The sequence below is a fragment of the Macrosteles quadrilineatus genome, unplaced genomic scaffold (genome assembly GCF_028750875.1).
Source record: "Macrosteles quadrilineatus isolate MER2022 unplaced genomic scaffold, UCM_ALF_1.0 Scaffold_8__2_contigs__length_117827958, whole genome shotgun sequence".
Lineage (NCBI taxonomy): Eukaryota > Metazoa > Arthropoda > Insecta > Hemiptera > Cicadellidae > Macrosteles > Macrosteles quadrilineatus.
This window is the reverse complement of record NW_026542601.1, coordinates 109,749,389-109,774,225: the sequence shown is the minus strand read 5'-3', so window position 1 is coordinate 109,774,225 and position 24,837 is coordinate 109,749,389. Positions and strand designations below refer to the sequence as shown.

Here is a 24,837-nt window from a genome sequence, read left to right as displayed (position 1 = left end):
AGAAAAACGTGTAGCTTAATTTTTATTGTTCAAAACTGGTCCAAGCTGTTCTTGATCATTTGGCTTTTCAGAAATCCTGGCCAATTTAACAGCCAGTAACAAAGTTGGTCTTAAACCTAAAAGGCATCTCCTTCCGATTCTACTCCACACGGGGTTAAAATACACCTGGTTGGCGCCCACGCCAACACTTCTCTCCTCTCTGTATAATCCACCATGTCATGTCAATGGTGGCGACACCATCTTAAGTGATAACGAATGAATGTTAAGGAATGTACTAAAAATAGTCTTCCATTATTATTCCATACATTTACTTATACTGTACAGTAAACACAAAAGTTTTAGTACTTTTTTCTTAATATTAATATCATTAATATTATTTGTTAATTTGAAATGTCAAATGAACTTTTAATTTTTATAAAACGTTTGGGGGTGTTCCTTTTCAAACCTTTATTCTTAGTACTAAGATTCCTTCAGTCTTATTTACGTCTGGGGATTACTATAATATTTGGATCATAAGACCCATTCTCAACCCCAACATCAAATTGATGGTTTATGATCCATATAGTCTATGTATTTATTGATGTTCAGAGATTAACACTGGCAAGTGGCAGTTTTGTCCTCTCTCAAAATAGCTCATCTTGGAACTGTCTTGGAGACAAAATAAGGTTTAAAAGGATTAAAGACAAGAGTAATAAATTAGTAGTTTAATAAAGACAAAAAATTACTGGACTTCAGAATTCACATGGTTAAATTGATCGAGTTTATGATCATGAACTGAAGGCAATGCTTCATATGAACAAATGACCACTTCTTGTCTTTGCATTGGGGTAAATTCCCCTCTAAGGCCAATGTAGTAGATCTTGGTAGTCTCAGAACCAAAATTGCGGGGGAAATGGATTGAGAGATGGTGGACTGTAGCAAACTTCACCACCCTGCAAAAAAACATAATTACATCAACCAATTTGTTGCTAAACCTATTTACACATGATCTTAGTTTTTGCTGAAATCCAATGTAACGTAGATAGTTTAGTGTGCTAGTCCTTGTAGCCCTTTTTGTCCACTTATTGAAAAATGTGTTTGAACAATAAAAATACTGATGATGGAAATCAAAGGGAATAGTATCCAGGAAAACTAGCATTGATAAGGTGCACATGAAAACACATCTCTAAAACACCCTACAATAATGATATCATTATTAAATGCAGTTGGCAGCGTTTTGGAGCAGTAATGACCTAAGCTCCTCCCCTCTCGAAAAAACAAACATCACCATATTTTACTCATAAATGTTGTTCGCCTAAGATGTGTATTTAAGCACATTTGAGGTTTAAGGTTGATGGCAAATAGTCAAATCATCACAACATGCCACTATGATAGGTATGCGTCTATACTCGGTATGTCAAAAACCAGGTATTGACCAGGAAAAATCCCTGCATTTTGGGGAAACTAGATCTGCTAGAACTGATCCGATAAATCATAAACATTGTTTGTTTTATAATGTATGGCACAATAATTTACGAGTTGTCTGTTAATTAAGTTCTCCAACAAGCTCCAGGTCCAGAAAAGTTAGCTAATTTAAATCTGAGATCAAAATTGTCATATTCACTTCATGAGTCATATTCATTCAATGAATTCACTTTTATCCTAGTAGGTTACTACCCTATACATAAAAAATGTGAGGGCAATTGATGATCCCGCCAAATCAGAATCACGATCTGTGATTCCTTTCCTACGGGTCAATCCCTGTTCAAATCTGATGCCAGTAGGCAGACGTGTTTGCAGAGAAGTATTTTAATTTAGAAAATATGTATAAGTGGTATAGTGAGTTCTCAGAACAGGGCTGGCAGCGGGTGTTTATCAGGTTTCATCGAGACAATGATTGTATTCGAGTAAACGTTAGTTGCTGATTGGCGTGTTTAAGACTTCCAGGGCTTACAATAGTCTTTGAAAGTATTATAGAAACACATCCCAAGAGTTAGGAAATCTATCTCATTCCTCTTTTGTCATTCGTCTATACATTTTTGAAAAGCTTTAAACAAAGTTTTAATTAAAAATTCCATTTTAACTCGTCTTGCATAGAAATATTCGTACGAAAATCACAGCAACTCTTTTTCAAATATTGTAACTACGGTAAAATCTATAAATTAAGCAGAGAAAATATATTTTTTTACAATCTATAAAAATTATAAGAGGATTGGAGCAGTTTTGATCTTTTAAGTTAGGAGTCTTTGTTAAAAATGTGTTTTCTAATCTGAACCATTTACAAATGTTAGTGTAGTTTGATAATAAAAAGGTGGATCATCTCGAATTCAATTGCAATGTAACTAGCCACTCAAACAAGATTGATCACTCAGCTTAACGTATAGTTAGTTGGATGAGTGACGCCCCAGTTGATTAGGCGCAGTACCAATAGCCTAGTGTACATGTGCACATACACCAGGGTTGCCACCTGAGGTTAGGGGGAAAAAGGGTCAAGGCCCCCGTTCTATCCAAAATAACATAGGCTTAAAATATAGGCATAAGGAACCAAAATCGGGACTATCCCGACAGAATCTGAACCTGAGGCAACTCTGGCATACACTGCTAGACAGCTATAACAGCAGGGACGGAAGTGTTCTACATTGTTCAGTACGTAATGAAATCACGTACTATTTCTTTTAGGATATGACTATTTTTGGGGGGATAGGATCTAGCCGGATTACTGGAGTGCTGAATTATCAAGGTTCTACTGTATTATGCATTACCCAACAGCTGTGGAAAAACAATCATACTCAGGTATACTGACATGGTGGAATACTCCAACATTCCGTTAGTGTCATGATGTAGCTCAAACTCTTGAACAGCCGGAAGAGAAGTATCATCAAATGACATATTTTCACGATTCTTGAACCTAAATATGAAAGTATAGCATTAAATTTCAATTTTAAAAAAATCAATATTCTATTTAAAATGGCCACCACACATACACTAGCATAGGTTATAATGCTACAACTTTTGTCAAGAAGAAAAAAACTCTGTTAATTACTTAATTATAAAAAAAACTATTAACAAAGCATAGCGTGAATAGAAATTACTTGTTCCGCCAGTAATATTTAAGATTCAAATAATCGCTTCAATTCAAAGCTAGTATTTATGGGCAAAAAATTACATAGGCAATAGCTATATCTGCCTTTAATTTTTCTATACAAAAATTCAAAATGATTGACGTACAATGCTAGTAAACTGTAACTGTACTTTAAATGAAAGAGCACTTATAAACTATTTGAAAACGTAGTTTCAAGGTTAATTAATTATACTTACAGTCTCATTTTGGATGGATGAGATTCACCTTCTCCTCCAACCACGATTATTCCTTTGAGTTTCACATTTCCTGTGAAGCTGTAAAATTAGGATTTTATATAGTTAGACAACTGTATTTTAAGTTAATGTAAGATAAATTAACTCTAGTAAAACTGAATGGCCATTCCATAGAATGTCAAAACCAGAGCAAAATTGGGTTTAACACATTCGCTACCTCAATGGTACTACATTTTTCATTCATATGAACCAGCTACACACATATGCGACGGCCGGTTACCACCCATAGACTACCATCGCATATATGCGAGGGCTGGTCACATTAAAAGACTGACCGATGTCGCATATTAGCATCGGTGTCCCAATGTTACTAAAAGTCTTCGAAATGGTCTATTTGAAGGCCTCGAATTCCCTGTAGAGGTCTACAGAGATGTCTGTCGCATATGTGGGTCACTTGGTCTGTGGATATGATGATTAGTGATGTCATATGATAGTTGGCAAAACTGTTTTTTACTTTACTGCATCACTGGCAGCAAACCAGCAGTACCCGTGGTCCGCGGGTACTGTTAACCATAGGAAATTAGATGTGTTTTATTAAAATGTATACCTCGGTCCGTGGTAATGACCATATTGTCACATATATTATGTCCATGGATATTTACACCACAGTTAATGTAATTTGGATCTTAATGCTTGGATCTTAAAAATAGTATTGTATTTTTAGTTAGTTTTGACCTGAGTTACTCTGTAAAACAGTAATATTTGTACTGAGAGACGCTCGGAAATAAAGGCATTTTTATTTATTTATTTATTAACTAATCACATCTTGTTTTGCAAGGTATTTAGTTTATGGTTGCAATAATAGCCATCTTGGCGACCAGTGTTTCCGTACGTTGGATTTTTATCCAAAAAAGGGGATCTTCAGGCTTAATATCTTGTCATATTTACAGGATTAAAACAGGATGTGGGCGTGGGATAAAACGGTATTTTTGGCTCTGACGCCCGATTTTGACTACCAGATAATAGCTAACCCTCCTAGTTATTACATTATTTTATTAAGGTTTAAACTTAGGTAGCTATTTAAACATGGTCAACAAGACCACTCAGGATAGAGATTTACCTCTACCCAGTCAGTGGGATTTAAATAGTCATCTTTTTATGTTTGAAACACTGTTGGAAAAATGTGATTGGGACACTGACTGTACATTCTGGACAAAATTATTCAATAAGTACCAGTAATTAAGTTGTTTATTAAAACCACTAGCTTTGTTTAGTCAAAATTCTCATCTGGGTTTTAGGTTTTAGGTCCCTACGACAGTGGTTCCCTACATAAAAAAGCACTTGCCTAGGCCTAATATTTTATGTGTAAACTGAAACGTAATAAGAGGTCTTAATACTTGTTAAATTAAATAATGTACCGTAAATGAACCATATCAGTATTTCCACTTAGATGGAGATGATAATGATCATTTTTATACTCGCAGGCCATTGGACCAGCTGTAAAATGTAGCCCTCAAATAGGACAACAGGTTGCATTCATCTCCCTCCATTTCTGATCAGTTCTTAGTTTGTTGTTGGGAAAAGAAGTTTTAGAGCACCACAAGAAAACTTTTTTAGCAGTAGGGATTTGTAAATTTGCCATAGAAAAACTACATTATAGATAAGTTTGATCCATTTACCTTATGGCTTATACATATTTAGATACAATTATGCATTTCACATTGATAAATTACAATTCAAGAAAACATAAATTTAACTTTTTTCAAAATGGTGCCTAGTGGGGTAGATTTGAACAGGAGTCTGAGGGGTAACACCATGTTTTCCTCTGGTAAGCATGTTGTTCAAATGTAGGCTACCCCAACTGATTATATTTCTTTCCTATACAAGACAGAATTGAATAATAATAATTTAAGACTATAAGCTTCCTCAACCAACAATGAGTGTGAGAACTGCACGTGCAGCGAACAAATATAATTTTGCTATTAACTTTGCAACATTTAGCTACAAATAATGTGAATCTATAACATTAAATGAAGAATTGGTTCCAATAGAAATAAGAACTGTTTTTATCAACTCACATGCATAACAATTTCTGTAAAATAAAAATTTTCATTTTACTTAATTAGTGTGTTCAATTGTAGGCCTACCCCACTTCTTGTTCAAATGTACCCCACCCTACTTTTGGTACTTTGGGGTACTTTTGAACGATTTGCATACCATTGTGAAAACAGATATTGCACATTAATATGTTAACTTGGAGGGTTTAAAAAATAACTAAATTAAAGCTAACATTATGTTACAACTAAATGTAATAATGTTTTTATTTAAAACACATAAATTCACCTAGCCTATTAAAAAATTAAAGTTTAAAAAGCGTTCAAACGTGCCTCACTCTCCCCTACCTACTTAAATACAAACCTTGTAAATATGTTTATAAATATTATTATTTTAATTTTGACTCAGTCTATCCAGCAAGTGCTGGTCAACGACGTCGAGGGAGTAAGTAAGCAAGTAAGTATATAGGGTATTACTGTAGCATAAGCCTACAATAATTTGGAAAGGACAATTACTGAATCTTTATCTTATTAAGTACCTATTCAACCACATGTCTCGGTATATTCCAAATGCATGAATAGCCTAAATACATTGATTGGCTCAGTTCCTTTACATAGGTACTTACGGAATATTAAACAAGAGCTCTTCGTCAGCATCACTTTCTACAAACTGAAAAAAATAGTTTCATCACAGTATTTTGTATCGATCTGCATTTTTAAATCAGTTCAAGTGTAATTGAAAATTTATGTTGACAATAAATTAACTTAACTACCTAACTTTAAAATGGAGTAAAGTACCGGTAATGTAAGTTGGATGACAAAAACATTGTCCAAATCTTATAAAACCTGACTTAGGATAGGCTAAAATAAAACAGCAAATAAGTTAAGCTACAGATTATTTTAAGCTAAAAAATTTATGGATGTATGGGATTAAAACGCGCGCATGTAGACAGACTTCAACGCTACGTACCTTTTAAGTGCAGCACCTTAGCTAATTGAGCTATCTTACCGGTACCATACCACCGTAGGCCAAACGGGTTGATTCCCACTAACTTATACGCACTCGACCACACTAATGCTAGCAGATTAGATTCGACGTAAGGTTCTACTTAAGGCCAGTAGGTTAGCAGTACCACGACACTTATCTCACAGCAAAAAGCAGTGACAAGCTATGTTATTCGTCCAATAAAGTACCATTGATTCTCTGCTGAAATATACCCCAATAAGTGAAGTCGCTGTCAATGGCTTAAAACATAGTAAGTTACGTAGGAATGGATCAAACTTATTTAGGCCTAAGGTACCTGATTGCATGCATTGACCTACTTTTGTTAATGATGGTACGGTACTTTTGAATTGGAGACAGGACAGGGGACACCATGGCTGAATGAATAACCCTAGCGAAGCAAAACTTAGTACTTACCCAGGAGTAACTTAGTCAAGCTAGTCCTATGTAACCTTTAAAACTCCTAAGTTAGCCCTACCTTCTCAAAATTAAGTCTTTCTTCCCAAGGTTTGAATACATCTTTTCCTGACCCTTCAACAGCTTCATTCAAACATTCCAAGTTCATTATATCTATTTTTGTATATAGACTGTATTGAAGTCCCATTTCAGGAGTGTCATCATGGCCTTCATCCCCGTCACAACCGCCGTGACTGTGCCCATGACTATGACCCGACATGGCAAAATTAAATAAGATTGACTTTGTTCTATCGGTTCATGAAAAGATTACAACTCTCAGTGGAAGTAAATTTGTGTAAGTTTTACAAAATAGCCTAATCCAGTAAAATTATAAATCAAAACCCAAACTTATCTACATAATCACAAAGTGTCACATACTGTGTGTGACGGTGTGTGTGTATTCAGTTTCAGTATTGTTTTGTTTGTTTTCTGTTTTGTTAGGTCTCGGTCTAGGTTATTATTGTTTGAATTGAATTCAAGTCTATTCTACTCTGGAAAATTTTGATAAATAGCTTTTTTGTACGTCGTCATGTATGTCATGTCAGTCTTCTTTTATCACTATGTAAACTCTCCAACAAACTCCAAAACACGTGATTTAGTTCACACTGCCATTGATTTTGGACGTTGGGTCCTATTACTCCGATTAATTTGACTCAGAAACACATTTAGTTGCAATAGATCAATACAATTAATTACAATTTTAAAATAGCTCTGAATTATTTCGGACCGGTAATTAATTATTTTGGAGCTCTCTGAACTTTGGTGAATTTTGGTATACAATTTCTAATTCTAATCCATGGTTGGTAGGCCTATCTCCATAAAACATGTTTTTTTTCCTTTTTTGTAATTATTTTTTTAGTGTTGGTTTTGCCTTAAATAACGGAAAATCTGATTCCCACAAAATTTACACCAACAAAATTGAGGGAAATTTAAGCCCCCCACACACTACCAGACCAGACCTCCAGACCAGACCGTCTGGCTGCAACCAGACCGTCTTGGACGGCTCTACACACTCCCAGACCAGACGGTCTAACATTCGTAATTGAGAGACCGTGGTGAGAACTCTAACAAATGGATGAAGACTGTCACGATGGTCGGCCGTCTGACAGACAGCGCTACACACTCACAGACCAGACAAAAATAGTGCTGGGGGAACCTCAGACCGTCTGTGGTCTGAGGGTTCAACCATCAGACACGCAGACAGTCTGGTCCGAGAAAATTGGTCTGCAGACAGTCCCACACACGATAAGACAAGTGCCAGACGCCAGACCAGACGGTCTGGTCTGGAGGTCTGGTCTGGTAGTGTGTGGGGGGCTTTTCCCTGAAGAAGTTGGCTCAATTCCAGACGCTGCAAAAATTAGGGCTTAAAAGCTATTACATTTTTTTATTCCCCCTTAAAGTCTTAAACATTTTAATAAAAATATACAGCTTCAGTCTTCACCTTGGTTCGATTTATAATACATTCATTCTTCATTCGGTATTAAGTCTGGAAGTTTATCTAAAATTTCATCATACAGGCAGGCCTATCTCCTGCGACTATAGACAATGTAAAAGGAGTATTAGTGTTGCATTTGCAAGTACAAGTTGAGTGGTTGTCCCCATTTGATTAAATTCGTCTTAGTTGATGTGAGCCACCAACCTTTGCAATTGCTCGATTTCGAGCAACGTGTTAACTACAGTAGTGAATTATTATTCTCCTTCAATATTTTAATCGATGCTTTTGTCGACCAATAAAGACCAAAACAAGGTCTTACGTTCAATAAATAAAAAAAAAATTGTTGTAGTTTGTAGTAAAAATTATGTCTAAAAATTATAATGGCATTAAAATTGTATAAATATACTAATTCTACAAAATAATTAATAACATGTATATAAAATGTTAACATTTTCTGTCTGTGAAGCTGAGAACACTGGATCAGTGATCTCAGATGGTTGTGTTGTTTAAACCAGCCAATCAGAATAATATCTCTTTACCAATCTCCCACCATCTAAAAAAAATATTCAATTCAATTCAATTCAAAATTCAAACTCAGAACAGAACGGCGAGGCGACCAACGACTAACGAGAACGAGTAACGACAAAGCGAACTAGCAAGCAACTAGAGGGAAGGATCGACGACAAAACAACCAACCAGTGTGTTTGGGTTTGGTTCTGGTTTACAACTTACTTTTGTCAGTGGTAAGTTTTTTAAAAGTGTAAACAACTAATCAGTAATTTTAATTTCTTATTAATTTACCAAAATACCTATATAAATTGAAAATAAGGTGAGTTTAAAGCAACCAAATTATACACATACCTTCGAGTGAGCGTTGATGAGAGTTAAGTAGTTAATCAAAAGTTTTCGCGTGAAACCTTTCATGTAAGCACCTGTACCACAGAAAACATATTACTATAACCGTACCTAGTTTGTAGTAGGCCTCGCTGTTGGTAGGCTATTTTGGTCTAGCTAAAAAGTTCAGTAGGCCTAATCACCTATTTCCATTTGTACTTGGCCACAGTGGCGGTTCTAGGACCTTGTTAAGGGGGGGGCTACCGTGGGGGGGGGGTGTGGAGCACCCACCAATTAGGCAGGGGGGTCCGGGGGCCCTCCCCCGGGAAAATTTGGAATTTTCAAAGCCGTTTGGTAACTTTCTAAAGCCATTTTTAACACCTTAAACCGTGCCCAACTGTCCAAAAACTCCCATTTCACCTGTTGTTTCTCATGAACAAATAGACATTAAAAAAATTAAACTATGACGATTGCATTCATGAACTTCAAAACGCACTGTAGACTACGGCCATATCACAGACAATGGAATAAACCTCCATACTTTAATGGAATAAATTAAAGTATTATATTGTCTGTGGCCATATATACTCCTAAAAGCCGTTGGGTGACTTGACTTTCTACAGCCAGTTTTAACGTCTAGAACTGTGTGCAAAACCTCCCATTTCCCCATTTATTTGTCATGAATATGTAGACATTTTTAAAACTAACTGACGATTGCATTCATATATCTCAAAACATATTGTGGGCTACGGCCATATCCTCCTAAAAGCTGTTTACTGATTTTCCAAAGGCTTATTTATGTCTATAATATCTGTGTCCAACTGTCCATAAATCTCCCATTTCATCTGTCATTTGTCTTTGTCATAAGTAAGTGTAGACATTTTAAAAATCTAACTAGGCCTATGACGAACTTGCATTCATGAATTTCAAAACATAGGCCTACTGTAGACAACGAAGCCAAATCTCCTAAAACAGTTTGGTGACTTTATTAAGGGGATTCGCCACTGAAAAGGGTGAATTTTTTTATTTAATGAGGAAAGTCGTGAAACTATTTTTTTTCTAGTAGGGTATAGTTTAACAAAAAATGGAAAAATTTTGGTTTACTTCTAAATATAAATTATAGGCGGTAAAAAAATAAAATAGAGGTTTTTCGATCAATTTGTAAGGGGTTTTAAAAATCGATATTCTGAAGAGAGTTCTTTATGGATTTTGATAAATTTGGTGTTTTTTTAAAGACAGTTATCTAAACTTAAAATTTAGGTAGATTCATAATAATATCTCAGATACTTTTTTTGCTGTGACACATTAAATATAATTTTTCTTCAGAAAAAAGAATTAGTTTGAAAAAAACGTTATTGTTCAGTACCTAATTAACTTAGATACCTAATTCTACCAAAATATTTTCCTAATACTGTCTAGAATAAGTAGTAAAAATTTCAACAATGTACCTTTAGTGGCTCTCAAGATATATCAAATTTTGTATTGAAAAACGTGAAATTTCAATGTTGCGGATAACCGCGTTTGAATAAGAAGGTGTCCTATGATCTTGTAGCTATCGTAAAGAGCGAAACCCCTTGGTTATAACATATAATAACATTCATACATGGATTATATCATACTTTTTTGATGTAATAGGGTCCAATGTACAAAGAAATGTAAAAAGATATTTTTACAATTTTTCATGATTTTTACCTATTTTCAGTGGTGAATCCCCTTAAGCAATTTCTAACGGCTAAAACTGTACCCAATTGTCCTAAAACCTTCCATTTCACCTGTTATATGTCATGCAAGCAAGTAGACACGTTTTTTAACCTTACGTTTTTCTCCATTTCATAGATCTGTCACAATATTATCGAATTCAGTAATAGTATTGACTATTTCAACTTTAACACTAGTGTTTACATATAGTCAATGGTAATTAATAGGCTACTGGTGCTACAGCCAATTGCTGATTGATGCCTGTGTAAAGTTAGTGGCTAGCAGACAATTTGACAACTGCTATGATGAAACATCAGGAAATCAGCCCTGTCCTCGCTTGCGCGCTCGGCGCTCGCTAGCCATTGCCCTAGCATGTCAACAGCTGACAGCTGTAACAATTGGATGATGCGTACAACTTTCTATAACTAGCGTTTATTCGATCGAGGTGCTATTGTCCACAAAGTTTATCTATGTGGAACTTAATACTACTCCTGCCATCGCTTATTAAGTTTAATAAAATTTACATTGATGTCTGTTTTATGACATTGCGTGTTTTAAGGACGAAATGTACGTTTAAATTTATTTTTCCAGGGTCCAAGGGGGGGGCTTTAGCCCCTATAGCCCCCCCCTTGGAACCGCCACTGCTTGGCCATGTCAATTGAGCTAAGTACTCCCACAACTAAACGTAAATAAACCTAGGCCCTAGGCCTATTCTTATTCCACAACTCTGTTTGTAAAGTGGTCTACAGGGATGAGAATCGATAACCTTTTTACCCAACTAGCCTATGGAAATAGTTAATTAAACTTATTGGTGTTTTGGAAATTATTGCGATGAGGGTGACCAAGAGTACTATAGGCCTATTAATTACTAGCAGAGTACCGGTACCCGTCCTTCGTACGGGGTTGGCGTAGGCCTATATAAGTATAAAATGGGTATTGCAGTTATACTTGGTTTTGGGTTTGCAATGAGAGAGGATACGGTTGAGAATATTTGGTTCTTTTAATTTACGGTACCGGTACGCTATAATATAGCACATCTACCATAGCCATGATGTTCTTAACTGCACCTAAACAATAAAAAAAGTAAATGTCTCATTGTATATCACCGCTTTTTGTTGCTAGTTGGTTGAAATTAGCTGTTGTCATAAATGCAAAAAAAAAAAAAAATGCCGGTAACTTAATAGTGATGCACCCTGTTGGTAAACCTTATAACTTTTAATACTATTTATTATCATAGAATCAACTTGTGTAGTTGAAACAGCTGACGAAATCTTTGAATTCCTTTTAAATATTAATACTCATAAGGTTAGCATGGGAAACTCCAGAGCCAATGGGGTGGAGCCCGAAAGGATTTTTGAGATAAAAATATGTCTATATGTTAATTGGGATTGTGAGTTGTCACCATACCGATTTTCAGCTCAATACAACCAGTAACTTAGGTAATTATAATGTGTGATTGAACTTCAAACAAACAAAAAACACACAAACTTTCGCATTTATAATATTAGTAAGATTAGAAACTATCATATCATTAGAAACTAGATTTTTACCTGAAAACAATGGTGCAAAAATTTTCTGCTGTCTCAAAAACTGAATTAATTACGATTTTTGGAATTTTATTACTTCAGTTCTTATTTAGACGTGTGAGGTTGGTAGGTCGGGTGTTATGCGGATTCGTGGCTGTATTAAGTGTTTTGAAGTTAGGTTGGATTAACTTAATAGGAAGTTAAGAGTTTAGGTTATAATGAATCGAGTTGTTGATTATCTCCAGACTTTTTTTGCACTTTGTAAAAAGTACTAGAAATACAATAAGTTACCTATGTAATAGTTTAAAAAATGTGCGGCAAATTGTTCCAAAAAATTCAACTCTTTAGCCTAGCAGCCGACAAACTTTTTTAGCCTATGTCATATTTTAAAACTCATTTAAAAGTACCGAAAATTAAAATGGTATAAGATTACCTGTTTCCGTCTATGATCCTAAAATTTGTAGTAATGAGCTATCGGTTTCGAGGTTATAACCTCATCATCAGGCTCTTGTCACTCTTGCGAGGTCGTCGAGTTTTTCAAACACACAAAACACTGACATTTAAATAAATAAAACACAAGACATTGACGGACGAATACGATTTAACATAAAATTCGGGAACTAGTTCCACACACGACGCGGCACGGGCAAACGTTTAGTCATGACAAAACGTTTAGTAAATCCAAGGACATTTTTTATGTGCGTGTAGGCTAATTGTATCTTCGTTGTGTTACATTTTGACGAGTCCAGTGTAAGGTGAACGAAGCCCACAAGCTGATCAACATATCCTCTGTGTCAAAAGACTTGTTAATTTTGTATACATAATTATACCTAGCCTATTGCAATAAAGTTTTGACCCTTCATTGGACGAGGAGGTCTAATTTCATTATCTCCTGAAACTTATGGAATGCATTGTCACATGCAAAAAAGGTTGACATTGCAGTCAATGACATGGCTCGGATTGTAACTGGGTGTTTGAAACCAACCCCAGTACACAAACTCTATCCTATCATAGGGACAGTGCCGGATTTAGGGTACTTGCGGCCCTAGGCCAAATTACTTGAGCGGCCCTCTCCCTGTGGTGAAAATTCCTTGCGATCGCGGAAGTAATAGTGACTATCTCCTATACATCAAGGGGACATCATCATCGACACCCGTGATCCTGGATGAAATCGTGGACATCTCTCCTAAACCAGGTCAAAGCCATCATAGTTATCCGGGACCGCAGTAAAATCGTGAACATCTCCCGCGGGCCGCAATCACGGGGACATCATAATTGAAACTTGCGATCGCGGCAAAGTCGTGTTAAAAAAAACCTCTCCCGTCGACTGCGATCATGACGACTTCATCATTGGTGATCATTGTCACCTGCGGCCGTGCCGAAATCTTAAACATCCCGCTCGGGAAGCCATCACGGGAACGTCCTCATTGACACCCCGAGCCGCGGCGAAATCGTTAACAACCCCCGTGAACCGCGATCACAGGGACATCATCATCAACACTCACAGCCGCGGTGAAATCATGAACATCTGCCGCGGGCCGCAATCATGGGAACATCATCATCGAGACTTGCAATCGCGGCAAAGTCGTGTTAAAAACATCTCCCGTGGACTGTGATCATGAGGACTTCATCATTGTCACCCACGGCCGTGCCGAAATCGTAAACATCCTCCTTGGTAAGCCACCACGGAGACATCCACATTGACACCCCCAGCCGCGGCGAAATCGTTAACATGACGCCATTGTATTATTCTTAATGAAATTACAAAATAAAGAATGAAAAAAAAACATCTCCCGTGGGCCGCAATCATGGGGATGCATCATCAACACTCACAGCCGCGGTGAAATCATGAACATCTGCCGCGGACCGCAATCACGGGGACATTATCATCGACACTTGTGACCGCGGCGAAATCGTGAACATCTCCCGCACACGGGCCGCAATCACGGGGACATCATCATTGACAACTCGATACAGCATCTAATTCGTGAACGTCTCCTGCGGGCTGTGATCATAAAGAGACATCCCCGTCACCCACGGCCGCGGCTAAATCGTGAACGTCTCCCGCGGGCCGCAATCACGGGACATCATCACAGGCACCCGAGGCCGCGGCAAAATCGTAAACATCTCCCTCCGTCCGCGGAGACATCATTATGGTCACCTGTGATCGCGGCAAACTGGTGGTTTAAAATAAATTATTTGTTATTAATTTTATCTAAAAAATGTTTTTCCCAATCCTCTGCGGCCCCCTTCTGCTTGCGGCCCTAGGCCGCGGCCTAATCGGCCTAGTGGTAAATCCGGCACTGCATAGGGATCGCCCCTCCATCAATCCGACGTGATGTCACTGCCGACGCAGAAAGGACTAAGCAAGAGACAGACCCTCGTCACCATTACACGGCCACCAACCTGCAGAGCGACGGCTTCGGTCCAGAAAGAGCTTTTTATCACGGTCCTGGATGGATCACTCTCAAGCAATCGAGTGGCAAGGTGAAAGGCCACGTTGACTAACCCTCCCATACCAGCCAGGGAGGAACTGGCTCGTGGTGGAGGCCTTCATTACACTGTGTGGAAGACCCTAAATCGAATTAGGGTCGAGGTACCAAAATGCAAGACAAACATGCAGAAATGGGGTCTCTTACCAGACGAAGAAAACATCTTGTGCGCGTGTGGTGCTGTTCAGGACCCTGGCCATCTGCTGATCTGCCCACACCTAGACCAGTCTTGCACATTAGATGATCTTTTACGTGCGAATGACAAAGCCATATCGGTGGCTAATTTTTGGAAAAGCGAAAGTCTGATTTCCGGACACGGAAAGTAAGTAAGTAAGTAAGTCCTGAAACTTTGCTTGAGTGTGCTGCAGGTTTTCTGTCGTGGATCTCATTAATCATTCTGTTTACAGATTGTTGTTAACCGTTGAAAATGGAGGACCATTACTCCTCAGAAGATGAAGAGGTCTACTTTGGGAGTTTTGCCCAATCGGAAATCACCAAGAGGAAACATTTGTATGGGGACCACTACACCTCGTAAGTTTTATGAATGAATTTTGTAGGTTGAGTGTTTAATGTCTTTGGGCTTGAAGGCCTATTTATGCAGGCAGACGCATATGATGTGCTACAACTTGTTGGACGGCCATAACTTTAGTCTGACACGGAGCTTTCACCAAATGAAGATCATGGAAACACAAGTATAGTTTTAATCAAGTATCAAACTTCACCACAGTTCACAAATAATATATTTTGAGTTGTTTCTGCAACTGGCTTTATACAGATTTCCAATATGACTGTGTGACAAAATTTCCTTTAGATACGAAACAATATTGAGAGTTTGGCTTAGTGGTGGGTGTTATTCTAAGGGTTTAATTAACAAGAAATAATTATTGACTCAGTTAATTGATTATTACATCATTGACACATTGCAACGTAACTTATTATGGTTCCCTTCATCCTCTCATCTTTTTGTATTTTTGGGTAAAGATGGTGTTCCAAGGACATCAACCATCCAACATCTAGGTGTGCATTCCTTACACGAATTGGGGTTTGGCGAACATGTAGATATTATTGCCAGGAAGGGAAATACGGGAATTATAGGGAAATTGTAGGATTTCTAGAGCTTTCCTCACACGGAATCAGCAGCTGCTTATTTGTTATCGTGCTATCCTGATGATTAAATAGAATGCTGACAAAAATTGTCGTTGAGCTTTGAATATATATATTATCCTGACTGGTCTTAATCAGTAACCTGATAGCTACACAGATAATTTCATTTCATTCGACACTCATCCTTAATTCATATTCAACTTAAAACTACACACCTAAGTTTGTGTCACTGTCTTAAATAATTGAATTTTAAATAGACTGTGACCTCTTGTTTGGGGCGTACAACATCACCAAAATAACCAGTATGCCCTGTAGCCTACCTGAATGTTTGTTTGACAAAAGAATTGTGTTCCACTGTGTTAATGTTCAAGCCTTGAAATTAAATAAATAAATACAGTTTTATACAGTTTGTTGTAGAACCGAACAATTGATTTATCTGATCTTAAATAGAGATTTTTGTTATTCTTATTACTTACTCTAATGATAAAATTTACCCTTGGTACTGTTATCAATTCATTTAAGCCGTCTTGTGTAGAGTAACCGACCCAAAACCAAGTTTTGTGAATTGCTGGATTTGTTAGTTAGTTAAAGCTAGGTGTACTATATTATTTTTAAATATAGGCCCTAGTGTAGGCCTATTCTATAATTACAAAAATGTAATAAGCAAAAATTATTAAACCTACATGTTACTTGAAAGTATAGTAACTTAGGTTTGAATCTTGTATCTTGATGTTGAGGATTAATAAGAAATGTTTTTATCACAGTTTTAACATTATCACTTTACACTGGCTTAAAAAACCTCTCACACTGACTCATTCAATAAAAACTGAGCAGTGACACACTCAACACCTTAACTAATGTGTGTCACTGGCTACAATTTAGTTTATTAATGAACAGTTAGAGCAAAACGACTGAAATTTAATTGTATCTGTTATAGGACTCCAGAACAATTGAAAGCTGAAGCTTCAAAGAAACTAAAAGGGAGCTTGCCTGATGTACTCAAGTATGCAAACACTTCTACGCCCGTCCAAAGACTGCTGTCAGAAGAAAGTGGGGAAAACCAACAAACTGAACAGCCACAGAACAGTTCTGTTCTTGATGAAAGTGACGACGTCATCATTATAGATGCCTCTGTTCATTCAAACTCCATCATTACTCTGTCTGACGATGAAAGTTTTATAAACCATGAAAAATCCTGTTCTAATGTGTCTGCTAGAAGTGAAGATGATAATATTGAGAAGAATCCAGAATCTTCCAACATCATCAAGCTGCATGAAGAAAGCATTTCCTCTGGTAAACACGTTTTTACCTGTTCAGACTCAGACAGTGTGTCAAATCTCTTGACAAACCAAAGTGGATCGAATAGCAGCACATTCTCTACGACTTGTGAAGTTTCTCATAAAATGGAAACTGACAATAGTGTTGAGCAACAATCCAGAACCCCTTACAAAGACTCTTTTACTGCTATTGCGAATGATTCCAGTACAGCTTTAAACAATTCAGGAAACGATAGTGGTCTGAAAAACATCAGCTCTTCCAACAATAATTTTGACATGCTTAACAGTCTGCATGAGTCAGCTGGCAATGATAGTAGTTTCAAGTCCAATGTAGACTGTAGTAATCATTCTTCTCTTATTCAAGACATTGATGACTTTGTTGGAACAAATACTGTTGAAAATGTCACAGCTGTTGTCGAGACCCTTGTTGATCTTAGTGTCTCAACAAGTGTTGATAAAAGCCAGGACTTGCCTTTGAATCACTCAACTTCAAACTGTCAGAAAAGATCAAGTTTTGAGAGTCAAGATCCTCCCTCTGAAGAATCTGGTGTATTTCAGAAACAAACAGCCACTGTTCAAAGTAAAAATGGAGATGTTGATGGAGAAAGAATTGAACGTTCATTTAATATTAGCAATATGACTAACTTTTCCCTCAACGGAATCACTGATAGCATTCTTCACTTGTCACCAGGTTCAATCCTGCACAGTCCTCGAAAGAGTGCTGTAACCAGAAACCAATCATTTCAAAACCATTTTGGAACCAATAACAATATGACAGATCTAAAGGAAACAATTGAAGAAGATTTGCACATGTCTGTAGATGAAGTAGATTTCCAAAAACAACGGTTTACTGAAAACTTCATCGACTCATATGGTTTTACAGATTACACTAATATTTCTCAACCGTCAGAGTATAAATCTTGCCTACTTAGCGCTCATAGTAGCTACAAAACTGCTTTTGACCAAACTTGTGATGGAAATCAGTCATCGTCTGATCAGTCAAATGTGTTTCAAAACTATAGAGATGTGTCTGACTTGGATGTTTGTGGTGATGAGGACGCAGTAAGCATTAAATCAAATCAAGATAATGTTGATGAAGCAGGATTTGAAATGTTGGTTCAAGCCCGCCAGAATTCTTTCAATGAAACACTTGTTACTAAGAATGTCGTTGATGAGAAAGGAAAGTCAAAACTTTTGTCCAAACTGCCTGTTTATCAAAGCTCAAAAAGTATGCTGAGATCTCCAAAACTGCATGTGAAACCTGACTCCTTGAAAGCCAGCAGCTTTAAATTTGCGAAGCAAATATCACATGTTAATAAATACACATCCAATATTCCAAAACTAGCATCACCCAAAACTACACAATCCGCCTCGGTAAACAAACAAGGCCAAACCAAAGACAAGACTCCGTTAACCAAAGACAAGAAAATACCCTTCAAAACCCCAACTAATATCAGCTCATCAAAGCTTCACCATCCTACTGCAAAGTCGATAATTTCTACGCCAAAGCAAACAAATTCTACTCCTAGGCCAGGAACCTCACTAACCAAAAGCAGGATTCCTTCACACAGTGTTCCATCCGTCAGCAAAACACCTGCTCAAACTATTGGTCCTAATCCTTCATCCAAAAAGGTTTTGCTTAAAACTCCTGTACCAACAGGCATTCCTAGAGCAGTGAACTCTGACTCTAAAGTCAAGAGAGCGATGAGTCCATTGTCTCAGCATGTGAACAAAATTCCTCAAAGTACTGAGAAAACTTTACCATTGAAAAACCGGTATAAAAACATAGTATCTCCCATTCAATCCTATATCAGAGGTTCCCCTACCACTCTGCTCAGAAAGGCACACAATATAAGTGATGAAAACATTCTTGAGGGACCAACTTCCGGAACTAGGCCTGTTACTCCAGTGAAAGCTCTGCCTAAAGCTATACAGAAGCTACACTATGATGTAAGTGATAGTAAAAATATTTAGTCATTACATAGACTGACCATGATAGTGATAAGTTTTTAGTTGATCGACAATCAAAATCAACATCCTTCCCTAAGAGCCATTATATAAAGGCATAACTAACTCTTGGTTTTTTTACAATTTTCATTGTTGTCTAATTAGTTTAAGTAGCTTATTCCCTACATGGGAAATTCGCTAAAATTAGGACATTTCAAGTAAACTATCAATTTTTAAGTAGGCCTAGTTTTTATTCTTTATATGTAGTTTGAAAGTTGCTTATTGTTTCTAATAATTCCATCTGAACAATTTTTTACAAATTCTTCCTTTAGGGAAGAAACTCTTACTGTAGGTGGCATGGTAAGACATAGACCCGGAACCGATTTACTTTTCTCATTTTATGTCCCCAGATGTCAAAAACACTGTTGTTAAAATGTATGTATGTGTGTGTGTGTGTGTGTGTGTGTGCACGTCAACTTACACACACAAATATTTAAACAAACAGTTTTTTTTTCCTTACGACTGGATAAACTTGAATAAATTAAGGTTAGCTAATCAACATGATCAAGGTAAATGAAACAGAGTGTCGTGGGATTTGAAATTTTTCAAAGTTTTACCCTGACATGAAAATGCTACATTTGATTGTATCCATCGCGTAGAGCTTAAGAAACAAATAATTATGTATATTCAGGCTTGTACATATAGAAGGTTACAGAGAACATTTTTGGAAACTGTTATTTGTTATTCATATGGAGAAAATTTAGTCTGTGATAGTTTGCACGTTAATGCATTTATTTTAATGAAATTTGCTAGGTAGTTTATAATACACAAATTGTCTTTTGTTTGAAATGTCTTACCACGGTGTACAATTTATCTGACCATCCAATAAACAGATTGTATGTTGCAGGCTCATGAACAAGAAAATGTAAATCCAAACATGAAAGATTACTCAAGAGACACCATTCCGATCAAGGCATTTGAGCCATCTCAGGAGATATTTTGGGTAAATATTAAAATTTAAAAGTTGATTACACCTCGTCCCCTGCATCGACCCAAACTAATTGATATCAGACATATGACTAATGAAAAAAATTAGGCTGTACAAAATCATCTCTGTAGACAAAAGCCACTTGTAAATGTATATGCTTACAACAATCCATAAAATGCTTCCATATTAATATAATGCAAAAGAAAAGAAGATTCGAATGAATAGCATTGAGCCCATACAGTGTGATTGAAAAGTCCTGGATTAGTGTAATATATTTTTTACCGTTATAGACCAAGTAATGATCCTTAATATATATCAATAATAACCGTAAATGTCTACTCTACTCGATTAAGCTATTTTTCTCCCATAAGGGGAGCAGCCCACAAGGAGTCAGACAAAATTCTTAAATAGCAGCATAGGTCGAGTTTGGTATCAAATCAAAGGTCTTAGTTGGTAAAACACATTACCGCAAACGCAAACCCAAATTTAAAACGGTCAACCGATTAAAAAATTACAGCCGTTCAAAGATTCATTGAATTTCCAATGCTATTACAGTATACGCTACTTTCTCAAGGAGAGCGCCTGCTAGAATTCGGAAGAAAATCATAAACTTATGCATAGGGTGATATGCACATCAAATTCAAGGTCTTTATTAGTAGAATACATGACAAGGACATAGAACAAAATGCTGATAATGTTTTCCCAAAAGAACAACTGAGTAAAAAATGGCAGCCATTCAAAGATTCAAAATGGCAGATTCAAGAAATATTTAAACTCATGCCATTTTCTACTTGATTGTCCATTTAAGTTGGGGTTTGCGGAAATGTGTTCTACTAAGACCTTTAATGTGATAACAAATTCAACCTATGCTGATATTTAAAAAAAATTATCTGACTCCTCGTGGGCAAGCCTATGATAAAAAAGTGATAATAGCTTAAAAGAGTAAAGAGTACACATTTATGGTCATTATTGATATACCAAATCTCATTACTTTATCTATACTGTAATGGTAAAAAATATATGACACTGTTACGGGACTTTTCAATCACACATACATATCTGAGCATGGGGTAAATACTACACTACTGATCCATTCTATAGTCAGAGTATAATGGTTGACTGATTCCTCTCAAACCTTAATTCCCAAACTGCCTTAAGTACAAAAAAAACTACTACTTTTGCCGAACAGGGAATTACCTTTTGTATAAAATTTAAGGCTATAACGCTTATCAAGATATTTTTAATGATTTAGGGGAACTCGCGTAAGACCCATCTTTAAATAATTTGGGCTCACTCATAAAAAGGGTTTATGATACTTGAATTTAAATGATAATTGTTAAGGTACGTTAGTTAAGGTGTAATTTATCAAATGCATTTAAATAGGACTAAGCTCATGAAGTAAATTGGTTGATTAACTCACAGTCTTAGTGTTTAAAACTTCTAAACTCGCAATGGCACCAAGCATTGCTTTACATCAATGTGTATTTTATTTTTATTTTAGATTTTATTCTCTGTCAAAATTGTGTATTTCTCTGTGATGTTTTCTTAACATAAGTCTGGAGAAACACGAACACTGATGAAATATTTTTTTGGTGATATGTTTGTTCGTTGTAGAAACAAGAACATGTTGAGTCACGCCTGCCTGTCATGGGAGAAAAACAAACCAAAATACTAAGTGCGATTCCTGAGGTCAAACTTACTCGACATGAGGGTAAGCCGTTTTAATTACTCAATACATAATGACCTAATGTTAATGTCATTTCTTTTGTTCATTGATTTTCTTAATATCTAGAACAGTAGATCAAAGATTTTTCTTATCTAGTGATATTTCAAAACTGATTCTTTTTAATGAATTGAACAATAAGGAGAGAAATAAACTATATCAAACGAACAATGTTATAAGAATAACAATATGACGTGCAAGTGTGAGGGAGCAATGTACATGATAATGTTTATATTTTAAAACTCACTCATTTTGAGGCCTTTTGTTGGTCATATTGGGGGTTTGTGCAATGGACTCTCTCTCTTCGTCACATCAGATGGCCTAGACCTATTTTGATTGAATTCTGAGATAGCCTATTAAGTGTATATTAATCTCATTCATGTTTTTGATGTCAGTTTCAGGAGTTCAATTAATTTTTGTGTTAGTTGTTTAGTTTGAACAAACATATTTTTCAGGTTCAATGTGTATTTGTCACATGTTATTATGTCAGGGTCATGAGTCCAAGTTCTTTCAGTTGTGATTACATAATAATCATTTTACTATTATAGAACTCCAGTTAGCCAAGCTCCAACCATCCAAATCACCTATTATCCAAATCGCTTACAGAAAAAAACATAAAACCATACTCAATAGTAAATAAGAGTTGTTAAAGATAGCAGATGCCGTGATTCCGTGATTGTGACAAAATCCAATAAACGCTCTCGTGTTAGTTTTTTTATCGTTATCAAATTTAATATTTATTTGTTCGTAGTATATACAGACATCTTCTTTGGTCTTGTAGAGATCGTCTCCTGTGATCACGGAAATAACATAATTTTTTTCCTCTATAGCAGCAAAATCTTGAATATCTTCCTCGGTCTGGTGGAGGTCTCTTTCTCGGTCACAGAAAATTTTAATCGTCCTCTGCAATCAGGATGAAAGCTGAATTTTTTTATCGTGAAATCTTCGCACACGAGTTCTGCGATCGCAATGGCAAACCCTCATAACTCGGCCTATTTTCTGTAAGATACCCCGAACTTTAGTAAAAGTCCAATTATCCAAATTTATGATTATGTGTTACAGCCCCAATTGATTCAGATGATTGCAGTTCTACATCTGTAGACAAATGAAAAAATGTTGGTTTAGGTTTGGAGATTCAGGACTCGATTTTTTACATTTTTAGATTCACAGAGATCACATCATACCTGTACACTTTGGGACTTTGGCTTTTAAATTACCTGTGTCCTTATGAATTACATGATAATCCTTTATTCCTTATAATGTCCTTCAAGTTTCTCCATAGGTAACTATACAATTTTTCGTTTTTGTTAACTCTCAACCTGATTACATAATCTATAGTTGTAGTTTACATGAAATATTTTTTTAGGAAGAGTGATTGAATGTCCAAAGTCCAAGGGAGTTCTGGTTCCTAACAACGATTCACCTACTGTTGATGACCTCGAGACAAATGACCTTCCCCTCCAACAGGCGCAGGGTAGAATCTCAGTGAGGGTACAAAAAACTGTCAAGCCTCAGTGATTTCCTAAACTTATTCATTGAGTCAAAGAAAGCTGTTAAATTTTATGTAAAATATTTTATACCTAATAACTTATTCTATTTGTGTAGCATATTTTATAAGTTTGTTGTGTTATTTCTGTTTATAAACAATTGTAGCCATTGTACCATAAGTAAAAGGAACCTTAACCTTATGTGTATATTATGAACGTTGGTTATCAAATAAATATTTAGCAATTTTAAGTGAAAAGGCGTTAATGTCAAGTTTATAATGATCGTCTGTGTAACAAATTTTGTCTGGTTTTATTATATGTTATTGACCATTTTAGAGTGTGATTTTCAATGTTGAACTTAAAGTGAAATAAAATTGTTCACGCTCGGTTTTCTTAAGCATCATTTTTAAATACCTGAACCATCCAGTTTTTATGTTATGAAATAAGCAGTTTCAACACTTATGTAGTTTACTTTATACATTACCAATATCTTAACAGTGTGATTGTACAAGAAATCTATATAGTTGTTAGGATCAAAATTTTCAATATCTGAGCCTTCAGTATCCTCTCGCTTAGTTTCAATTGAATCATTTTTTAATTGAGATTTTAAAATCTTAAAATTAGTTTGTGATAAAGCTTCAAAACATAAATTGATATATTTCTTTGTTAGGGGCCTTAGATTATTTGCTTTTGGTCAGAGACTTTGAAGATTACCATTTTAATCTTAGACTGGCCAAAAATAAATCAAAGAAAGTTTATATTTACAACAGGGGTGCCCACAAGGGGGGGCTGTGACGCAGACTGCGTCATTGAAATTCTTGGGGGGGGCTCAAAAAATTCAAAGGGGGGGGGTGGCTAAAGCTAATTGCAACAGTGTTCAACGTGACGACAATCCAAAATATATTACAAAGTCGCCAGATAGAAAGTGGATTAATTAATGACAATAGTTATATTATTGAATTCAATTAGTTAAAATAGGATTTTAGGATAGTTTAGGATTCGTGTAGGAAGTTATTATTTAAGATTAGCAAGACGCGAGACCTAAGAGGGAGGGCACGGAATGGCTCAACTGCTGTGATAGATAAAAGATAACGCGTGGTACAGACACGTCCAGCTACGCAGCTATGCACTTTGTTGACATAAAGCTCGTTAAAATACAATCAAGTTGCATAGGCTTGCTACTTTACACTATTGTGTAGATACTCGATTACCTGAGTTAATAGGGAGAGGGGGGGGGGGGTAATGAAAAATACGGTTAATCCAATATATTATAAAAACAGATGACAAACTCATTAAAACGCTGTAAACAGCCATTAACGTCACGATTATCATTTGTATAAACAAATTTCAATTTTGCACAATCATTATTAATTGTGCAATAACATTATTATTGTAAATTTCAAATCATTTATCTTGGTTCAGTTGTACAAACGGCAACGTTTAAAATTATAGCGAACTCAAACATAACTAATCACTAGCCAAACATTGCATTGCTATAAATAACGTAAATATTAAAGGA

The 24,837-nt window shown here is 36.2% G+C and overlaps 2 protein-coding genes across 2 annotated transcripts; one reads left to right on the top strand and one right to left on the bottom strand.

Moving 5' to 3' along the window:
* Positions 1–689: 689 nt before the first annotated feature.
* Positions 690–7,214, bottom strand: LOC129000883 (PITH domain-containing protein GA19395). The gene is made up of 5 exons (XM_054427949.1): positions 6,830–7,214; positions 5,975–6,018; positions 3,298–3,375; positions 2,783–2,887; positions 690–932 (listed from the first exon to the last, which is right to left on the bottom strand). Exons 1-5 carry the CDS (start codon positions 7,025–7,027, stop codon positions 722–724), a joined length of 636 nt encoding a protein of 211 aa, XP_054283924.1. The 5' UTR covers positions 7,028–7,214; the 3' UTR covers positions 690–721.
* A 1,663-nt stretch (positions 7,215–8,877) lies between these two features.
* Positions 8,878–23,694, top strand: LOC129001209 (uncharacterized). Its single transcript, XM_054428428.1, has 6 exons — positions 8,878–8,985; positions 15,200–15,323; positions 16,834–19,123; positions 20,028–20,123; positions 21,723–21,819; positions 23,198–23,694. The coding sequence occupies exons 2-6, from the start codon at positions 15,220–15,222 to the stop codon at positions 23,347–23,349; spliced, it is 2,739 nt and encodes a 912-aa protein (XP_054284403.1). The 5' UTR covers positions 8,878–8,985; positions 15,200–15,219; the 3' UTR covers positions 23,350–23,694.
* Positions 23,695–24,837: the final 1,143 nt, after the last annotated feature.

What these genes read in the sequence shown, in the direction of transcription:
- LOC129000883 (XM_054427949.1), bottom strand. Translation starts at nt 7,027, where the DNA reads ATGTCGGGTCATAGTCATGGGCACAGTCACGGCGGTTGTGACGGGGAT. An exon ending in GAGCTCTTGTTTAATATTCC is followed by an intron (nt 3,376 to 5,974) that starts GTAAGTACCTAT and finishes CTAATTTTACAG; the next exon opens with CTTCACAGGAAATGTGAAAC. An exon ending in CATCCATCCAAAATGAGACT is followed by an intron (nt 2,888 to 3,297) that starts GTAAGTATAATT and finishes TTTCATATTTAG; the next exon opens with GTTCAAGAATCGTGAAAATA.
- LOC129001209 (XM_054428428.1), top strand. Translation starts at nt 15,220, where the DNA reads ATGGAGGACCATTACTCCTCAGAAGATGAAGAGGTCTACTTTGGGAGT. An exon ending in CATCTCAGGAGATATTTTGG is followed by an intron (nt 20,124 to 21,722) that starts GTAAATATTAAA and finishes TGTTCGTTGTAG; the next exon opens with AAACAAGAACATGTTGAGTC. An exon ending in CAAACTTACTCGACATGAGG is followed by an intron (nt 21,820 to 23,197) that starts GTAAGCCGTTTT and finishes ATATTTTTTTAG; the next exon opens with GAAGAGTGATTGAATGTCCA.